The 20,118-nt window shown below is 40.1% G+C and overlaps 1 protein-coding gene across 1 annotated transcript in view; it reads left to right on the top strand.

Moving 5' to 3' along the window:
• Positions 1-20,118, top strand: part of rxfp1 (relaxin family peptide receptor 1) — an 87,117-nt gene that overhangs the window by 39,284 nt on the left and 27,715 nt on the right. Inside the window, exon 3 of the mRNA XM_030739746.1 lies at positions 17,206-17,289. Coding sequence (XP_030595606.1) covers positions 17,206-17,289 — 84 coding nt within the window. The remainder of the gene's footprint in view (positions 1-17,205; positions 17,290-20,118) is intronic.

The raw sequence follows: 20,118 nt of genomic DNA, 5'->3' as shown, positions 1-20,118 counted from the left end.
GTACAGTCTACACCATAAAACGGTTCAAGTTATAAAGTGCTACTGGACAATTACAGTGAACCCTCGTTTATCGCGGGGGTTACGTTCCAAAAATAACCCGCGATAGGCTAAATCCGCGAAGTAGTCAGCTTTATTTTTTACAATTATTATACAGTACTATAGAAGGAAACCAAAGATCAAAACCTGTTTTCAAGCTGAACACATTCTGTGCTGGACAGAGACGAGGGACGGAGGAGATTGATTGACAGCCAATCAGGATGCAGAACACGATGTGCGTTCATACACTGTTAAAAAAAAAAAAAAAAAACAAAAAAAAAGCATAAAAAACTGCACAAAAAAAATCCGTGAAACAGCGAGGCCGCGAGAGGTGAAGCGCGTCATAACGAGGGTTCACTGTATATAAGAAACAGATGTGAAGCCTCTGATTAACTGAAGGGAAGGATTTTTTTTTTTTTTTTATGTTACGGCCACACAGTGAAAACTGCTGGATTGTAACATCACAAGGGGTGAAATAATATTTGAACTGATATTTTTGCCACTGCCTAATCTTTCGCGTTTTCCTCCAAATTTTATTGCAAAACAATAAAAAGTAAATGGTGCAAACCAAAACAGCTCTTATATTTCGGATTTAATGTCCATTAAACACTTACTACCCCAAATGAATACGAATGTGCAGCGTGTAATTGTACTTGATGGAACCCCCTAACTAATGAAAGTGCCTCAGTGTGATCTAACGAGTAACCGTGAGACGTGTTTTAAGTGCCAAATGAAAATCTGTACTGACAGCAGTACGCTGATTGATGAATAATAAAGTGTTTTACTCCAAAAATGAAATGTCCTGAAAGCATCAACAACAACAAAAAAAGCTATTGGGGCATTGCTAGAGTAAAACTTAGTGTTCACTTTGTTCCTGCTTCTGTTTATGGTCCTTTTTGAAGTATTTGTTCATCTTTTACCAATATTTTTTTATTTGTGTTGTCAAAAAAACACAATTTTGATGCTCAGGGTTATAAATAAATTATAATAGTATTACATTCATCAGCTTTTTTTTTTGTTTGTTTGTTTGCTCGTTTTTATTTAATTACATTGCCAGAATTAATTAGTTCTCCCCCATGGCTTTTTTTGGGGTGAATATTTCAGGGTTGCCAAATGGTGCCAAAAAGGTCCCATGACTGTATTCAATCAATTAATGTGAGGCAAATTGTGACTATGCCTTTAATCTGAACACGACATAGCAATATAATAAAGCCCTTGTCATCCTCTCCAATGTAATTAATTAACCACTGTCTAATATTAACTCAAACATGTTGCATTCAGCATGCATTGTCATGCCAGTTGTGACATGGACACTAACAAGCCAATCAATCTTCACTGGCTAAGAACGCTCAACAAGGTTACTAACCAGTGAGTCGATTGCATTATAGCAAATTCATTCCTATGATCCTATACTATCATCTCTTGGTTGCTGTGTATCCTTATTTTTTATATAAAAGGTCACTGACTTGTGGTCAGATACATAATTGCACCTTTAAGTGCAGCGGTTACATTGGACAGTCACTTCCACACTCAAGTAGGCATGTCAATGCAACCACTGCCCCTTAGTCTCTCAGCTCACAATTTTATTTGTGTATATATTTATTTGGGGAACAGTACGCAGCATTCAGTGCTGTGATGTGTTAACACCACATCCACAGTGGCATCCAATGTTGCCAGTGGGTGCTTTACTTTATTTTGCTGTTTAATCCATATTTATTTTTACTTTTGTTGTTGATAAAGCCCAAGGTGGCAGGGGGTTGAGAATATTTCTGCTTAGCCTTAGTGGCTATTTGTCTTGCTTTTTACCAACACGTTGAAGTGGGTTTTTTTGTTTTTTTTTTTACTGTTTTTAAATACTAGATACTGTAAGTAATTGGTTGTAGAAAATTCATCATTTTCAAGTGTCCTGTTAAAACAGTAGCTCCACAGCTTCTCTGTCATCCCTGGAGAATTGTGGCTTATTCGCTTCAGGTGAAGCAGTACCCTGAGGTGGATAATTTCAGGAACATTTCTGGAAGGTGCTGCATGTGTGAAAGGGAAAAACCTGAGGTCTTTAAGCCTATATTTTTTAGACACGTGCTGCTCATTTGTTGCAGATTCCAAATGAATTTTATTCTTTCTTGTGCTAAACCTTAATGCCAGTGGCTCAGTTTGCTGGTGTGACACCAGGTTAATCCTTGAGAATATCAGATTCAGTTTAATATGAGCAAAAACAGAAGGAATAGTATTCACATTATGGAATATTTGATTTTGAGTGGCTGAACACAGTTGCAGCAGATGAAAATCAGTTTTGAAATAAGAGATTAAGGTGGATGGCATACCTTTGAAACAATTTGCTTGTAGTACATCGCAGTGAAGGTAGGATGAGAAACATCTTGATTTATCAAAATTTATTAGTGTTCCCACTCTGCCACTGGAAGACAAAACTTGCACAGATTCAGTGTGGGTTTTTTTTTTACCATCTGTATTGTTAAACCTTATTCTTTAAAGCTGAATGTATGCTTTGTTAATGCTGTAGGAACAATTCTTTTCAGAATCCTATAATCCTTAAGTGTGTACAGTTATAATAATGAATTCTTACACGTGTCCTATGTAGTTTTAATTTTCAGTCCCTGCCCACGCCGCCATGCTGCGGAGCCAGTTCTTCTGTCCTACCAATTACTTAATTACATGTACTTGGCATCACAGGTAGCAAATAATTAGATGACTAGAATTCAAGCCACTAAAGACTCCATGCCGTGAGAACCCAGATTGAAGACTGCGAGTCACCACTTTACTGTGTAATTGTAATTCATGGCTGATGCCGCATGCAGCAATGTAGGTCAGAACTGTTGTTTGAGATCATATTTCTCTACCTTTTGAAAGCTCTTGAACAAATTGATTTTAATACATTCATACATAGTCCACAGAGGAGCCTTTAAAGTGATTCTTTGAGAGACTGACAGATGGTTGAAAAGGGGGTTGTTATCAGGAAGATTTTTAATTATTTTTTTCTCTAAGTTCAGTGCTTGAATCTGCAGGGGTGTCGTGTGGTGTCCCTTCGAGTGTGACTTCAAATAGTTTGTGAACTACATCAGTGCTTCTCCCTGCTTATTTTGTATGGCTGTGGCTGTTGTTCTCTGAACTGCTGTGGCTCCATTAGTTTATGAATTATTGGTCTGATTGAGCATAAGTTTGTTTGTGCTTTTTGGCTTGTGTCTGTCATGATGATCTTATAATGAGTCACAAATTAATCTTGTTTTTGAAGCCAAAGTTCAAAGTAACTTGGTGAAATTTTCACAATTTCACTTCCATGGTTTATCACACGGTGAAATGGCATCTGTGTATTTATTGAGTGTATACAGACACACACACACACACACACACACACACACACACACACACACACACACACACACACACAGGGGAGAGGGGAAGCAAGAGAGAGAAAAGGCAGGCCAGCACAGGAGGGCCAGGGGACCATGACAGTACCCCCTCCTCCTCCTCCCATCAACCCACCAGGCTTCTCAGGGTGTCTGTGGTGGATCCAGGATCTTCCTTCAGGGCCATACCATCCCAATCCACCAGTCCATGAGTTCTGAGTTCACCTGTTATCCAGTAGTCTTCTGACCATGTAGGCTGGCCAGGGGCGGGCCTGGGTTGAAATTCAGCCCGGGAGCTTGGTTTGGAGAGGCCTTTTATTCGATTGTACAACGGAGCAGCAAAAGGGGGAAAAAAGATCGTCAACTGCCCCTTAGCTGGTGTCTCAACCTTCACCTCTCCTAATGGTGTGCTGGCTGGGCTGCTGTGTTAATTTTGACAGCAAATTTTGATTTAGTTTTAGTCATAGTCTTTTGACGAAAGTGTAATTTAGTTTTAGTCATAATTTAGTCATTTGAATAGTTTTAGTTTTAGTCTAGTTTTAGTCTAGTTTTAGTCGACAAATTATCGTAAGAATATAGTTGACTAAATCTAGAGTCGATTTAGTCGACTAATTAGGAGATTAGGAAAGGCTAATCCACTGCGGTGTGGTGATTTTCTCTAAACACAAACGCTAAACTGGGAAACACACTTTGTCCTGCATGACATTAAAATGCTTACCTTTGCATGGAGATCTGGGTGACTGGTTTGCAGATGTCGTTTAAGATTAGTCGTGTTTTTACCCGAGATAGTCGCCCCACATGGTTTACACATCGTTTTGTTTGTCACAACGTCAAAGGACAAATGTGTCCATACATCGGCTCTTCTCTTTCTCCCACTGACATTGTTTACATAACTTAGTTCTATTGGAAGTAAAGACAAATCACAGGCTAGTTTGGTCTTCCCGGGTTTAGAGCAAATTTGCGCAACTGTGCGTTTGATTGGATGTTTTCCTAACTTGTCCCGCCCTGTCACAAAATTAAATCAGTTCTGATTGGATGTTTTCCTAATTTGTCTCTGCCTTTCACAAAATTAAATAAGTTCTGATTGGATGTCCTCCCCGACAAGCATTTTCATCTCGTTTTCATTCGTTGACAAAAGTGTCAATTAATTTCATCATCCTTTTTATCCTTTCAGGTAGTTTTTATTTAGTTATCGTCTCGTTTTCGTCATGAAAAAAAGGGCCGTTGACAAAAACTAATATTTATTTTAAAAAAAACACACTCAACTGTCATTTTACCGATGAGAAAGAGAAGCGGAAATAGCTGCAGTTGATATGGTATGTTACAATCATCTTTAATAGGGAACAGTAATTGGTTATGCCATTGCTGTTTATTTAGGAGCATTTGGCCCTGGAAATGACGTCAGACTTTAAGGCCGGATTAACATTGCTGGGCTGTTGTATTTGTAGCCCCTCCAGATGAAAGAGAGCCAGCTCCGACCAGCTTCGCAACCGACCATCACTGTCTCCACCTGTGGCCGCGTGAACACTGCTGTGCTTAATTGGGTAAAAAAAAATTTTAAATTCTGATCACCGGCCGGTTCAGCCTGGAAAAGACTGGCTGTTCGGGAAAACTCCCGAACCTCCCGATGGCCACCACGCCCCTGAAGCTGGCTGATTGTCAATGACCAGGCAGGTGGAGGGGGGTTGCACAGATGACTGGATCAAACAGGTTTGATTTGGGACACATGGAAGAAGTTATGGATTTTTGTTTGCATAATTTCAGTTCTCCGGCTGTCTTGTACAGTCGGCAGCAATTGACAATTTGAGTTGAATTGGCAACCTTAGGTGGAGATTAACAATGTTAATCATCCACAGATGACTTCAGCAGCGGAGATAGTGCTGGACAGGGGGTTCAAAAAGCGCACCTTCTTGAGAGGGAAATAAAGGAGGCTGATAGCCCAGGGTGACCTTGAAGAGAGACAGGCCGGGGGGGGATGTAAAGGAGTTGTGGGCATACTCCACCCATGTTAGTTGGGAGTTCCAGGTTGCCAGGTTGGAAGATGCCACACATCAAAGGGCTGCTCTCAGCTCCTTGTTCATCTTCTCTTTTTGCCCACTGGTCTGTGGGTGGAAACCAGATGACAAGCTGACCTGAGTTCCAAAGGTGGTGCAGAACTCCTTCCAGATCTTTAATTTGAATTGAGTGTCTCCCATTGAGTCAGAAAACATGTTCCATGAGGAGCTGGGCTGTCTCTAAGGCACTTGGGAGTTTCGGGAGGGTGGCAAAGTGAGTTACCTTGGAGAAGCAACAAATGACACATGAATGGTGATGGACAAGGAGGATAATCCAGTGATGAAGACCAAAAGGATGTGTGACCACAGGTGACCAGGCTCAGGCAAAGGTCTTAGTAAACCAGCAGGAGGTGAACTAGAGGTTTTGTTTTGGGCACAAACAGTACAAGCCACCACATACTCACGCAGATCTTTAATCGTGGATGGCCACCAAATTAGTCTCTGAAGGAATATTATAGTTCCAATTGCGATGAGCATAGTTGTGTGTTCCCAGTGGATTACCTGAGACCTAACAGAGGGAGGTACAAAGAGAGAGTTAGGAGAGCTGCCGTCAGGGTCAGGTTTGTACTGTTGAGCAGTACAAACCAGTGACCCAATCTCCCAGGTTAATAAACCCACATCACAGAGAGGTGACAGGATGGCATCACATTCAGCTGGAACTTCAGAGACAGAACTGATGGGACAGAGCATCCAGTTTGATGTTCTGGGAGCCTGGATGGTAGGAGATGAAAAAGTTAAATTTGGCAAAACACAAAGCCCACATGGCTTGGTGTGAGTCTAAATGTTTGGCTTTTTGGATACATGGTAAGTATTTGTGGTCCATCCAAACAATGAAAGGCTACTGGGCTCCCTCGAGCCAGTGTCTCAACTCCTCCAGTCCCAGTTTCAGTGCCAATAACTTCTGATCACCCATGTCAGTTGTGCTCTGTGGGATACATGGATGCATCTTATCATTGAACCTTTGAGACAAAACAGCTCCTACCCTGAATTGGACGTGTCCACATCCACAGTGAACTGGGACAATGAATCAGGTTGAGCCAGAATGGATGCTGAGGCACACTGTTCCTTTAGGTTGTTGAAGGCCTGCTGTGCAGATTAGGCAGGTTAAAGGGGAGACCGTTCTGCTACAGTTTCTGATACACCAGCGACAGAAATTGGCAAAACCAGGAAAACACTGGAGCTGTTTCCAGGTGGTGGAAACCAGTCTGTACCAGTACCTTTCTCAGTTATGAACTCTCATGGTCATGGTGATTGGTGAGGGTCTTTGAGAAGATGAGAATTTTATCCAGGTACACATAGATGAAATGGTTTGAGAACTCCCAGAAGATGTCGTTAACCAGAGCCAGGAAAACTGCCAGGGATCTGGTGAGGCTGAACAGCATAACCAGGTATTCAAAATGGCCAAAATGAGTGTTAAATGCATTCTTCCACTCATCTCCTTCACGTTTCCAGATGGGCATTACAAAGGTCCAACTTGGAGAAAATGGTGGCTTCCTGCAACAGCTCAAAAGCAGAAGGCAACAAAGGTAATGGATACTTGTTTTTTACAGTAATTTGATTCAAACCTCTGTAGTCAGTGCAGAGGCTTAGTTTTATCCTTCTTCTTGACAAAGATGAAGCCAGCTCCCAGCGGTGGAGAGGAGGGACGGATGATATCAGCTTTTAAAGAGTCGTGGATGAATTTCTCCTCCTTGCTTCACTTTCAGATTTTGAGAGGCTATAGAGGCAAGTAGTGGGTAGAGGAGCACCAGAAAGGAGGTCAATGACACAAATATACGGTCGATGTATAGGCAGCGACAGACCTAAGTCCTTGTGAAAAACCTCAGCCAGGTCATGGTAGACAGGGTACTGATGATAATCCAGTTAGTTTGGGGTTAGCTCAAGTGAGAGCAGACAGCAAATTGTGTTTGTGACCAAAGAAAAGGCTCCATCCAGTTACTTTATTGAGACACCAGTCAATAGTGGATTTATGTTTCCTAAGCTAGGGGTGCCCAAGGACTGGTGCCTCAAAAATGTACAGGTTGATGTACTCATGGTGAGTACCAGAGGGCAGGATTGAAACCGGTCTAGTGCAATGATTGATTTGAGCTAGATGGCATCCATTTAGTGCAGAGACCGTGGGGATTATGAAGAGTTTCTAGCAGAATCCCAAGCTGTTTAGCTAAACAGTGAGACAGAATCATTTTCCACACATACCTTTACAAGCACGATTAAACAAGATAGGGAAGAAGCACTGGCCCAGAAATGACCCGCCAGACTCCCTACTTCTACTGGTGAGCGTTATAATTTGGTTGCAGAGAGCAAGTGTTTATAAAGTGTTCCATTTCCCCACAGCACAAACACTCACCCATTGCGATTCTTCTGCTTTGCTTCTCGGGTGTCAAGCGGGTCCTTCCGATCTGGATAGGCTTGGATTCTGTGTCTCCTGTCAGACCCCCCACCTCCGACATTCTGGTGTGGCCTCCTTTCCAGAAGTGGAAACTCCCCATGGCGAGGCCTCATGGGAATTGTAGGCCCTCAGATGACGGTGCTCACAAATGTGATCATCCATTCTAACACAAATCTTTTGCTGCTAATTCACTTTTCACACAGTCATTGAGACCATGGAGAAAAGTGCCACTGAGAGAAAATAAGGTTTAACAGGTTTATTTACAGAAGTTGAGAAGTATGATGAAAACAAGCAGTTAATGACTAGGTTGGGAGGGGCAGGCTGAGAGATCAGAGGCAGGATTCACAAGTAGGTCCACAGGCACACACTCAGAAGGTTACAAAACACAGAAGTGGTCAGATTAAATGCATAGTTCAGTGGCTTAACAGATGCTTAGTTAAACTGTATATTGTGCTACGAAGCTTGGCTAATGTTCCAGTATATTAAAGCAATCCCTCAGTTCTTCTGCTTCAGTTATAAAATGAAAAGCCAGAAAAGTCCATGTACTTGTTTACCAGGTGTTCAGCCTCCACAAAGTTTAAGTCTGTATAGTATGTTCCTTGTTATATTGAAACGTATGTGTATTTTGGGGACAGTTACGGCTTGGTTTGTAGGGTTTCATAAACACTTTGGTAATGAATGTTTTTTTTTTTTTCAAGTGTATCTTTTGCACAGCTTTCCAGAGACATTCCCATCTTTCTGCTTTGCCTCAGTGCCGCTAAGCACATTCTACACCTGATGGTGAAGTGTTCCAGTAACCCTCCATCTCTTTTTCAGTAGGTAGTGAGAGTTAAAAGAAAGAAAGTACTGTTTGGGTTGTCATATTCCTGACATTTTCCTTTGTGCACACTCAAAGACACTCGAAGGCTTTTTCTGTCATCTTGTGTAAACTTGATGCAAGTGTCCTCTGAGTTAGTGTAGTGACTCTGTGTGACTTTACGAAGCTCTGAAGTAGCCACAGAAGGAAAAATGTATTCTTCAAAGTCGTGTTGTAGTACACACACACACACAAAAAAAAAAAATCACCCCTTAGAGCAATACTATAACCCAGTATGATTTTAGCCATTTTTAATTTACTGTAAAATGTTTAACTTTGAGATGCTAAAATATGCATTGTACAGATTGCCTCAAATTTTCATGCTTCATAAGCATTCCAGCGACCTATTTGAAACAAAGGAAAGGATGTCCTTAAGACCTTGTCCTGTCTTATGAGTTCTGCATTGTGGTCCTATATCTACCTACCACACAGCGGTCCATGACAAGCATGCGTATTTCTGTGTTTTAGTCCAGAGTAGAATCTGTTCCTAAGATGTAAACATAAAGAAGAACCAAAATAGTCATTTCAGAACAGCCCACCTCCCTGAATACAAATTGTATCAATTGTTTTTTTAAAGTCACTGTTCTCTACCCCACTGGGGAAGATTAAATAACTCGTGATGCAATGTTATAGAAGCTCACAGCTATGCTCAGTGACTTGTGAGTGACATCAAGTTGTAAACAGTCCCTCAGAGCATTAAACAGAACCTTTGGTGTTGCCTTTTGTACTGATTTAGTTCTTCTGAGCATGACCTGAGTGACTAGGAGTCTTCATGGACACTGAACCCTAATTAGAAAACCTTTTAAAATCTGACAGAGCCAGAATACAAGAGATAAAACAAAAGTCAGTGGCTGAAATAACTGGAGTGGAGAGCTTCTCAGAAGGATAATTTTATCTTTCAACTTGAATAACTCGCTGACCAGCTGGGTATTCGGCATCCCTTGACTTCAGGATCAAAGCTGTAAGTACACTAACTGACAAATTGTAACTGAAATTAACACTTGAACAACCATGTGGGGCCAGGATCTGGATTGAGGAACATAGATTTCTGACGTTGCCTCAAGCATCATTTCCCAGACTGGAAGAGTTGCCTTTCCACAGACAAAACAGACTGAAGAGCTTTACTGATGGGGTGGTGACTAGGCTGTGACTGTCAAACCCCAGCATACTGCCTGTTGAATGTGATGACTGTGTTTTGTTTCATTTTGTTGTTCTGTACAAATGTAAATTGGGTTTGATTGAGATCCAAGTGTTAAAAGATTGTAGGGAATGGGACTTGTAGAGCCTTTCCTGCTGTGCTTCTCAAGTTGTGCAGATTAAATATTACCACAAGGAAAGCTGCTACGACTCCAGCTTCACTGTTACCAGAAGCTTTTATTGGCAACAATGCTCTATCTCTTCAACCAAAGTTCAAGTTCTGCCCATTCTGCCTCTCACTCTCTCTCACTCACACATACATGCACACACACACACACACACACACACACACACACACACACACACACACACACACACACACACACACACACACACACAGCAAAAGCAAAGCTGAAAGGAACAATAGAAGTTGACTAATGGACTTGGTACTCAGTTGTTAGTTTGGACCTTTTTTTAATCGAATAACATAATTTGTGTTTTAAATAATGGCATGTTAATAGACAATTGTATTGAATTTGAAAAAAAAAAAACTCAATACAATGTTATTTTGACTATGTAATTATATGCAAAGTGCAAAAACAATTAACTCACATACTCAAAATGTAAAATGATGCCTTTGTTTTTGTCATTTCTTTTTAAACGTGATAGTGTTTAAGATTAAGATAGTGTTTATTTGTCACATGCACAGTTATACACAGTACAATGCACAGTGAAATGTATTTTGTACCTGCAACCATATATACACACACATATAAATAAGAAGAATAAAAATTTAAAAAAAAGTAATTCACACTATACACTATACTCTATATACTATACACTATACACACTTTTATAAATTATAATATTTACATTGTGCAATAATGGTCCAGTTAGGGCTCAGAGTTGAGCAGACGGATGGCTTGTGGGTAAAAACTCTTCTTCAACCTTTCAGTCTTAGTCCTCAGGCAGCGGTAACGCCGGCCTGATGAGAGAGTGTCCGGGGTGGCTGGGCTGTTTTAGGATCTTCATGGCCCTCAGCCTGCACTGCTTGGTGTAAATGTCCTGCAGGTTGGGGAGGGTGGTTCTGATGGTCCGTTCAGCTGAACGAACCACCCTTTTTAGGGCCATGAAGTCCTGCTTGGTGCAGTTTCCCATCCAGGTGGTGATGCTCCCACGCATGATGCTCTCAATGGTGCAGGTGTAAAACTTCCTGAGCACCTTGAGTGGGAGCTTGAAGTCTCTCAGCCGCCTGAGGAGGTAGAGACGCTGTCTGGCCTTTGATCCCTACATCCAGTCTTTGTGAGGGTGCTGCAGTGGATTTCATCATATAGTAATTTTTTTTATGTTTTGTTGGGTGGAAAGCAAACTCATAATCACTACTTTGGTTAGAACAACAATAACAGCTATAAATCAAACTTTAAAAATAAGCATATAATTGGTTAAACGGCCGTCATCCTTTTTGTTACTGTCATATTTGAACTCTTTAAAATGTTTTACACTGCACGGGGATCCATTTGTCAATCTGTTTCTATTTTAACTTTCATTAATGCAACATTATAATGAAGACGGAGATAAATGAGGAGCACATAATGACATCACCAATCAATATGTAAATCAATATTGGTTTGGGGGAGCAGTCGTATCTTGATCAAAAAAGAACTAATCATTCCAGGGGAATGTGCTTCAAAGACATCATCATTCATCAGGGAATGGCTTAGTCCAATTAGCCAAGACAGTTTCATCAAATCGTACATGATCAAGAACAACCCCAGCAGTTTAGGTAAAATACCAGAAGGGTAACATGAGATCACCAGTAAAAACCACAAGTCGCTTCTGAATCACATGCCAGTTTTTGTGTTGTATCATTTGGTTTCCCAAATACTCACCTTATCACAAATTATCAACTGCCCTTCAAAACACTACAATCTGCAACTGTAACAAACAGCATTTTAACTTGAGGATGAGGATCCATCCTCATTCTATCCTTCAATTGGCTGTCAATCCTTGCCTTATAAAACAACCCAAAACCCCAACATATCATTATTTAAAATAATCTATTATTAGAGCATCTTCCCCCAGTAGCCAGCTCAGGCACATTACTGTCACAGGCGGTGGGTTGGACGAAGGGCTTTGTATTTTTGGATTCTTTGTGAATATATTTATGGTTTCTCTTTAGCATTCATTGTTTTAGTGTTTGAAATTTGGATTTAAAAAAAAAAAAAAAGTTATTAATCTATACTTTATTTCTTGTAATATTACTGTGGTTTCTGTGTACTTTGTCTGTTCTAGTGATGGGTTTTAAGTTGTTTCCTATGGTTTTTGTTCATGTCTAGTATTAGTAGTTACAGTCATCCTCTTCTCTGTCCCTCGCTCTATCTTGTTCTGTGTTCATGACTCACTCCCAGTTTGTTTTCTTGCCTTGTGCTCTCCAGTTTAAGGGGCTCTCCTATGAGTAGTGCAATGCAGTCTGCCTTTACTTTTTTATAATTAAAGTGTCTTTCAGCTGCCACAGAAGCCACTAATACACTGGGGCATCAATTTTCTGCAGCATCTATATAATGTTGAGTGGCAAGCTGTAGCACAAGTGGCAAAAGAGCTTGTTAATCAAATCTCAAGCCAGAAACTCGTATCCATAGCACCACAGTGCATGATTATATGCACTGTGGTGCTTTAAATTATCCCAATAGAGCACTTCCTCTCAGATGGGGGGCTTACTTTCTTAGAGTTTCTAGTGGGAGGACTAACGCTATCAGGCTTCTCTTCTGTGGTACCAGCTCCCAGTTTTGGTCAGGGAGACAAACATCCTCTCGACATTTAAGATTAGGCTTTAAACTGTCAGGTGGCTCCTTAATTATGCTTCTATAGGCATACGCAGAGTACTTCTCCTCCACTCCCCCTTTTTTTAACTCCCCATGCATTTTAATGCTACTACTGCAGAGACAAAGTAGAAAGGAGTGGGGATTCATTCTGATACCGTTTTTTGCTTCTGAGGTATAAAATAGCTTCAGTGTTTTGAATGCAGTATCAGTCATTGCTCCTAGGAGAGATTAAAATGTCTTTTTTTTGTCCCCTCATTTCTCTCTCACTCTGATCCATAGCAAGAATGACCCAGAAAATCATTAAGTGATTCCTGCTTGCTGGTAATCCTATTATCGTGTCAAGCAGAGTGGCTTTTTGCTGCGTCTGTACAGATAACTTATCTGATCCTTGTTTATCTTGAACTTCAGTTCATTTTTGGCCCCTCCTTGAAAGTGTGGTGCACTGTCATGTTCATAAATATTTTGCTCAGCACAAAACCTCAATTGACAAATATCAATTTCACCAATTTCCCTGACATTTTGTGTAAGTGCTACCGGTTGACCTTTAGGAACTCAACATTGGAGTTGTATTATTGGTTTAGAACTACAGATGAACGTAGGAAAGTGCATCCTGCTCAGAGATTGAATTGGTACTTTCACATTGCTCTGACATGAACCACCCGTGAAAACTTTGTTGGACACAAACATGTCAGAGCCTACACCAGCAGCCTCTCCCAGCTGGAGAGTGCATCATGCCAGAGTCCAAAAGCTACTTAGGAAGAATTTGAAGAGAATGACAAAGAGCCCAAGGAACAGAATTTGCCTCTAAACTACCCAGATTTCAGTCAGATCAAGGATCCATCCTCATCCTGTCCTTCAAGTGGCCCTCAATCTCTGCCTTAGAAAACAGCTCAAAGAGGATTTGATGGATGGATGGATGTATGGAACCCCAACATATCAAATCATGTAAAAATAATTAGTTTTCAAGTACATTTTAAGGCATCTTATCCCAAGAGTCAGGACCAGGGGACATTGCTGTTATGGTCCATAGTTTAGGACTGAGGGCTTTGTTTTTCGGATTCTTAGTAAATATATTTGATTTGGGATTTCTGTTTAGGTTTCATTGTTATAGTGCTGAAATTCTGGACTTTTTTTTTGTGTAAAGTTCCTTGTTAATCTATCATCTATTCATTTTAATATTACAATATTACTGAGTCTCTGGTTTCTGTTTCTGCTTCAGTTCTGTGTTTTCTGGGGGTTTGTTCATGTCTAGTATTAGTAGTTGTAGTCTTCTCTGTGCTTCCCTCTGTCTCTACACGTCACTCCCGTTTCGTTTTCTTACCTTGTACATCTTGTTACATGTTAGTGTTCATGTTATTATTAGTTGTCTTTGGTTATTTCTTGTTTTTGTCTCTCATCTCCGATTAGCCTTCAGTATGTGAGCATATACGAATCTTGCCCCGTGTCTTCTCTTTGTCGTGCCGTCCGCTTAGGTCAGTTTGGTTCTGCTGAGTTCCCTGTTTGTTCCTATGCTGTGGATAACATTTGCATTTTTGAACGCGGCTATTAGTATTAAAACCTGGGTTTTTGTTGACCTCCTCTGCCCCGAGCCTTCTGCAGCTTAGGTGCTTTAAAATCTATATTCCACACAGCGTACTGTGACAAATGCAGCTGATGGCGAAGTGTAGCCATTAGCAATAATAATTAGCAAAAAGTTAATATGTTAATCAAATCAATTTATTTTGTGAGAAAATGTCAACAGGCACAGTCAGTAGTCATAAGAAAAAAAACAAAAACTGATGAGATTAGAAAACCAAAAGGTAACGTTTGTTCCCTGAATCACTAAGTGTGTGATTATTACTAAATCCCTGTTCTGTCAGTCTGTTTGAACCTTTAGATTAGTTTGTGTTGCAACACTGGCCAGCAAGTACACTATAAATTATTCAGTATTTTTGTTTATTTGGAGATTCTTATTTTATGGTAATGACTTTATAGTGTTTTCTCTCCAAGAACAAACAATTTAATAACTCAGTTTAAAACTGAATTTTTGTTTGTGCATTAAAAAAAAAAACAGTCATATTGCTGGCTTGTTATGTTTTAGTTTCATGGGAGAGAGAGAGAGAGAAGGCTCGGTTACCTGGCATAGTTATCTAGTCATCTGGTTTCCTAATCTTTGCAGTTGATTATGTGGTAAATACAATAATGTCTTGCACATGCACATTGAAATTTTTTTACCACGCACAACAAACAACCATTACTGCATTTTGAGCCATCACATAACCGGCTTAACTGTTGTCTCTCATAGAGACAGGAAAGCAGAGAGGACGCCATCTAAAATTAGCAGATCATAATCCTCGCAGGTTATGTAGACCTGTATAAATGGTGCACTGCATTTGAAAAGTGTCTGTCAGTAAGATACCGTTATCCGGTGTTTTTGTCACTTTACTTTCCACATCCATTGCTTTGCTCATTGTTTGAATTTTGTAAGTCTTGTATCCAAACACATTTTTAAAGCTCATCAATTAGAGAACTCTTCTTTTATTATAGCTGCTTTTATCACGGCTGATGGAGGAGTCGCATCAACTGCTTTTTGTAAAATTTGCACTTCACACAAAAACTGCAGTGAATATGCGTGGACCTCCTACCTGCTTTGAAGTACTGCTGCCCACTGAATTGTAACATGCTAAACATAAATCTAAATGGCAGAGGGTGGGAGCGGTTTCACTGCCCCAGTACTGTGTCTGCCATTGCTTTGATCATAAACCTCAATGAGCTCTTTAGCACTGCTGCATAATCCTGCTGGGTTTCTCCTGTAAATACTGACTAAGAAAGCAAGCAAGAACACATCGATCACTTTATCTAACTGCGAAAGTCATAATAGTGCCTGTTAAATATAATCTTCAATGGGAAAAACTTTCACACAGAGTTTTATTTTGGCTTCATTTTCAAGAGCTCTCCCTGCTCTACAAACAGTGATGTAATAATCTATAACACCAGTGCAAACTTGATTTTAGATGCATATGTTCACATCAATATTGATGATAAATTGCAAATAAATTGGGGGAATACACTTCACTTAAATTATTACTCCAGATTCATCTGGATAAAAACATTTATTGTATGTCCACAAATACAATCCATAAGCACTGAACTGCACGACAGAGGCAGCAAACATTGGGCGAGCACAGTGGATGGACCTGTCTGGGGTGTACCCCGCCTCTCGCCCTATGGTAGCTGGGATAGGCTCTACCCCCCCTGGGCTTCTGGTGGTATTCTTGGGAGCAAATGAAGAAAAAACTATAACCCAAGTCAAACTGAAAATTAGGCTTATTTATAAATTACATAAGTATTTCTATTAGGCCAACAAGCACAAGGCTTTACTGTTCTCTGTTTTAGGTTAGAGACAAATACAGTGGTTTTAAAATTTACTGCAGGAAAAAAAATCTGCTTTGTACTACAGGCCACTGGTACAGAAAATGAGAGGATGTTTTCTAAAATCACAGCCTTAATTGTTTAATTTAATTATTCACAATTACACGTCAAATGGTACAGCAGCTGTAATTACAAGGAGAGTGCTACTATGTGACATATTCATGGTGAAAAGGTAGTTATAGGAAAGTGGGGATGGGGTGGGGTTATGTAATTGAGGGATGTTGTAATTCTGTAATTTCATGCCACTGCAACAAATGGAGCAAACACAGTTGTACTCTCATCTTGTCAATTTGTTGGCATTTCCACGTGGTTAGTAATTTCTGGCTCAAAGGGAAACTGCCAAAGGGGTTGAATTGGCAGAGCTGGTGTTACGCAAGCATCACTTTGGCAAAGTACAAAAACAAACTCAAAATTTGCTTCCAAAGCAGCCTAAGGTGCAGCTAACAAAAAGAACACCAAACTATAATACAGTGCTGATACAAGCACAGTGAACAATGTCACTGTGCAGACAAAAGTTATCAAAAATAAACCCCTGTACCTTCGCACCTGTCAGAAAGCCCTGAATTAACTGCTGAAGCAGTGGAAGAAATCAGTTTCATTGTGTGTACTTGCCAGGATTTAGCTTTAAACGCAAAGATAGCTGACTCAAAGAAAAACAGAGATGTGGTAGTTACCTCCAAAACGCATTAGGAAAAAAATATTTTAGTAATGTACCAAAACCTAGAGGAATGAGTAAAAATAAGTAATTAAACTCTGCACGTCCAGTCTCAGAAAAACCCCCATATTTTACAGCTTTGGATCAGACCTTTATGAGATAAACCGAGTTTTACATTTATTGGCACAAATTACAGAAGAACAGTAATGTGGTATAGGGAGAATGCGGGGGTGTCAGTGATTAATGAAACTGCAGTCCGCTTAAGGCCTTTTGTGTTTCATGTAGCCACATAAAGCAACAGGAAAGACACTATGCTTGCCTACAGCGATATGTAAGGCTTTTGTATCTCAAGGGTGCAAAGTTGGGAAAGATTTGTGCCTCATGTAAGACTGAAATATTTGACCTACCTCAAATTACACGTTTGGTCTTGAAGATCAAGCAATGACTTATTATCTTGTTTGTCTGTCTTATATTGTCTTACAGGAGATAATAATGGGTGGCCCCATTTTTTCGACAAGTATTTTGGAATGCCAAGCCATGATGCCAGGACCAAGTCCAACGTCTGCTGTGAGTACTTGTGTACACTTGTGAGGAAAAATGTGAATTTGCAGCTGTCATAGGGCGAGAGGCAGGGTACACCCTGAACAGGTCGCCAGCCTGTCACAGGGCCAACACAGAAGGACGAACAACCTTTCACACTCTCATTCACACCTATGGGCAATTTAGAGTAGCCAATTAACCTAACCCCAGTAAGTGCATGTCTTTGGAATGTGGGAGGAAACCGGAGTACCCGGAGGAAACCCACGCAAGCACGGGGAGAACATGCAAACTCCACACAGAGAGAGGGAGAGGCCTGGGCCAAGGTGGAATCAAACCCAGGCCTTCCAGATGGTATTCTATCTGTGAGGCAGCAGTGCTAACCACTGCGCCACCGTGCAGGGTAATGTTGATTATATGTCAAGTTTGCACATTTTCCCATCCTTTACTTGGTTATTTCACAGGAAAACCCTTCAGGCTCATTCCTTCATTTCATTCCAATAATAAAATATTTTCAGGGTGAAGCTAAATTAATGCTTGATGCATGGAGTTGATAATAGATCCTGCCAAAGAACTAGATTTGATTTTCTGTTTATCATCAGACAAACACTTCAAGGAAATGCGTGTGCTTTCATCACAGTGTTTGCCTTCTGTTTTTCACTTAAATGAAAACAGAAGACATCCCCTCTCCTGCATGTGTCATGCAGTAGAGGGGATGTCCTAGGTGTGTTTTTCTGGTGGCACTGAAATGTTTACAGTATGTTTTGTTACTGCGGTAAAAAAGCAAAAGAGCCGGCGTTCGAAGCAAGCCTGTTTAATGTTGCATTCACTTTGAGCAATCTCCACCAGCATCAAAAACCTTTTTGGAGAGAACACGAGCAGCCAGTCGCGCTTCTTTTGCCCTGCACTAACTCTAAAGCCCATGCATGAAATACCTTAACCTATAAGTATGAGTGTATTTTCAAAAATTTCATCTTCACATTTTCTTTTGGAACTTTTTCTTCTATAAATACAGATTTGTAAAGTCACAGTAACCTTTTGACAACCCAGTCGAGTCAACAGGGGGGTAACAGCAGCCACTGTATAAGCAAGCACAATAACAAATACCTTTTGAAGTTTGATACCTCAGGACATGAACTCCGAGTGCCTCGCGTCGTTTCTTTTGTTTGTCTGCAGTGATGTTAGATGTAAGAGAACATGAGCTAAGAAAATGGGCAAAAGTTTGATTCGTACACCTGGTGTGCTCAACAATTTCTTCAAAGCAGGCACAAATGCACACAATGTAGACAATGTTTTATTTCTCAAGATAAAAGTAATAAACTGACAATTGTGCAGCATATAAAGGACGTAAAATATAAAGTTGTGACATCCATAGAAACAATATTTTCTCAGTTTAAAAAGAATGGTAACGTATTGTTCTATCTGCATTCTGACCATTGATATATTAAAAAAATAGAACCTTATAATACCAGGTTAAAGCTTGATTTTGCAGATAGAACCTTTTTATTTTGTGAATAACATTGCCAAAGTTGTATATAATTGAATTGATTTAGTGGTCAACAAATAAGAATATGACAAGTCAATTTTGTCAAAAATGTCAGAACCTTATCATTTTAAAGGGACGGTATTTTATAAAAATCCAAGATGAAGACATGAACTCAATTTCATTTGCTGGCAAACTTCTAACTTAAAAGAAATACCAAGCAGGTCATGAATAGGGTTTAATATTTTTCCCGAAAATGACATGAATCAAATCCCGGGAAAAGACGAGCCATTTCCCAGGAATCCCGGGAAAAATTTTATATTGTAGAGGTAGCTTTCCAGCTATGTCCTGTTATGCCCAGTAGGGGGCAACGTTGCCTTGATTAATACAATAAAACCTACATCTCGACTTTCGAGTGCTCGAGCTACGTGGTGTCATTCCTCAACACTCCCTTAACAAATATAATTCGAATATTCCTGCATTGTACATGGAATTATACTAAGCTATTTTACAATTGCTGGTGCAAAACAATACGGTTCATCTCCACACAGCATTGATAAAGGCTCAGCCACTTGTGCTGTCGTGGCGATATCTGTTGCACTATATCTCCACAATGCACACCGTTCCACCAGTGGAACGGTGTAATAGTCATTGAAAAGTTAACTACCATACTACACTATAATATGACATGACACAGGGCCTTGAGTAATGCACTACGACTTGGTCATTGCCATTCTGGCAACAGCAAATTTATAACACCGTGTCTGAGGGTTAAAGTAGGTTCGCTGTGAATCGTCTTTTGAAAAACTGGCCAATCCTTATAGCCTAAAAAATATACATTTTACTCAACTCCATTTTAAAAGCGAAATATGTTAAAGTAATCTATTTCATGATACTTTCTTCACACATTAGGCCCGTATTCATGATTGTTAGTAAGCGGCTGCAAACGAGGAAAAGAAACACTCAAAGTTAAACAGATATTTCTTTATTGTTCAGGGCAGGCATATTTTATAGGCTATATAATGCAATATAACAATATATAATAATATAAAATTATATAATACAAAATACCTTAGGCTAAACACATTGCCTACCATTTCAACAAATTAAAGAGGAAAAAGTACAACTGTGTAATACCTCTATTAAAACGCTTGAGATGAAGGCTGAAGTCAGCCTTAAACGGAGGCTGAACGTGCCTGAAATGAAGAGTAATGCTTTTCGCATTAAACGAACCCTTCTCTCAATATTTCCTTAAATTTAACATTCTGAAGCTTTCTTTTCTTTTCTTTCGCGCGACTTTTTTCCGGTTTCCCGTCTTAACGTTTCCCGGGAAACGGGAAGTGGTTCTGATCGCATTTCCCGGGAATCCCGGGTCC

This window comes from Archocentrus centrarchus, chromosome 10 (assembly GCF_007364275.1).
Source record: "Archocentrus centrarchus isolate MPI-CPG fArcCen1 chromosome 10, fArcCen1, whole genome shotgun sequence".
Taxonomy (NCBI): domain Eukaryota; kingdom Metazoa; phylum Chordata; class Actinopteri; order Cichliformes; family Cichlidae; genus Archocentrus; species Archocentrus centrarchus.
This window is presented reverse-complemented; position numbering and strand designations above follow the sequence as displayed.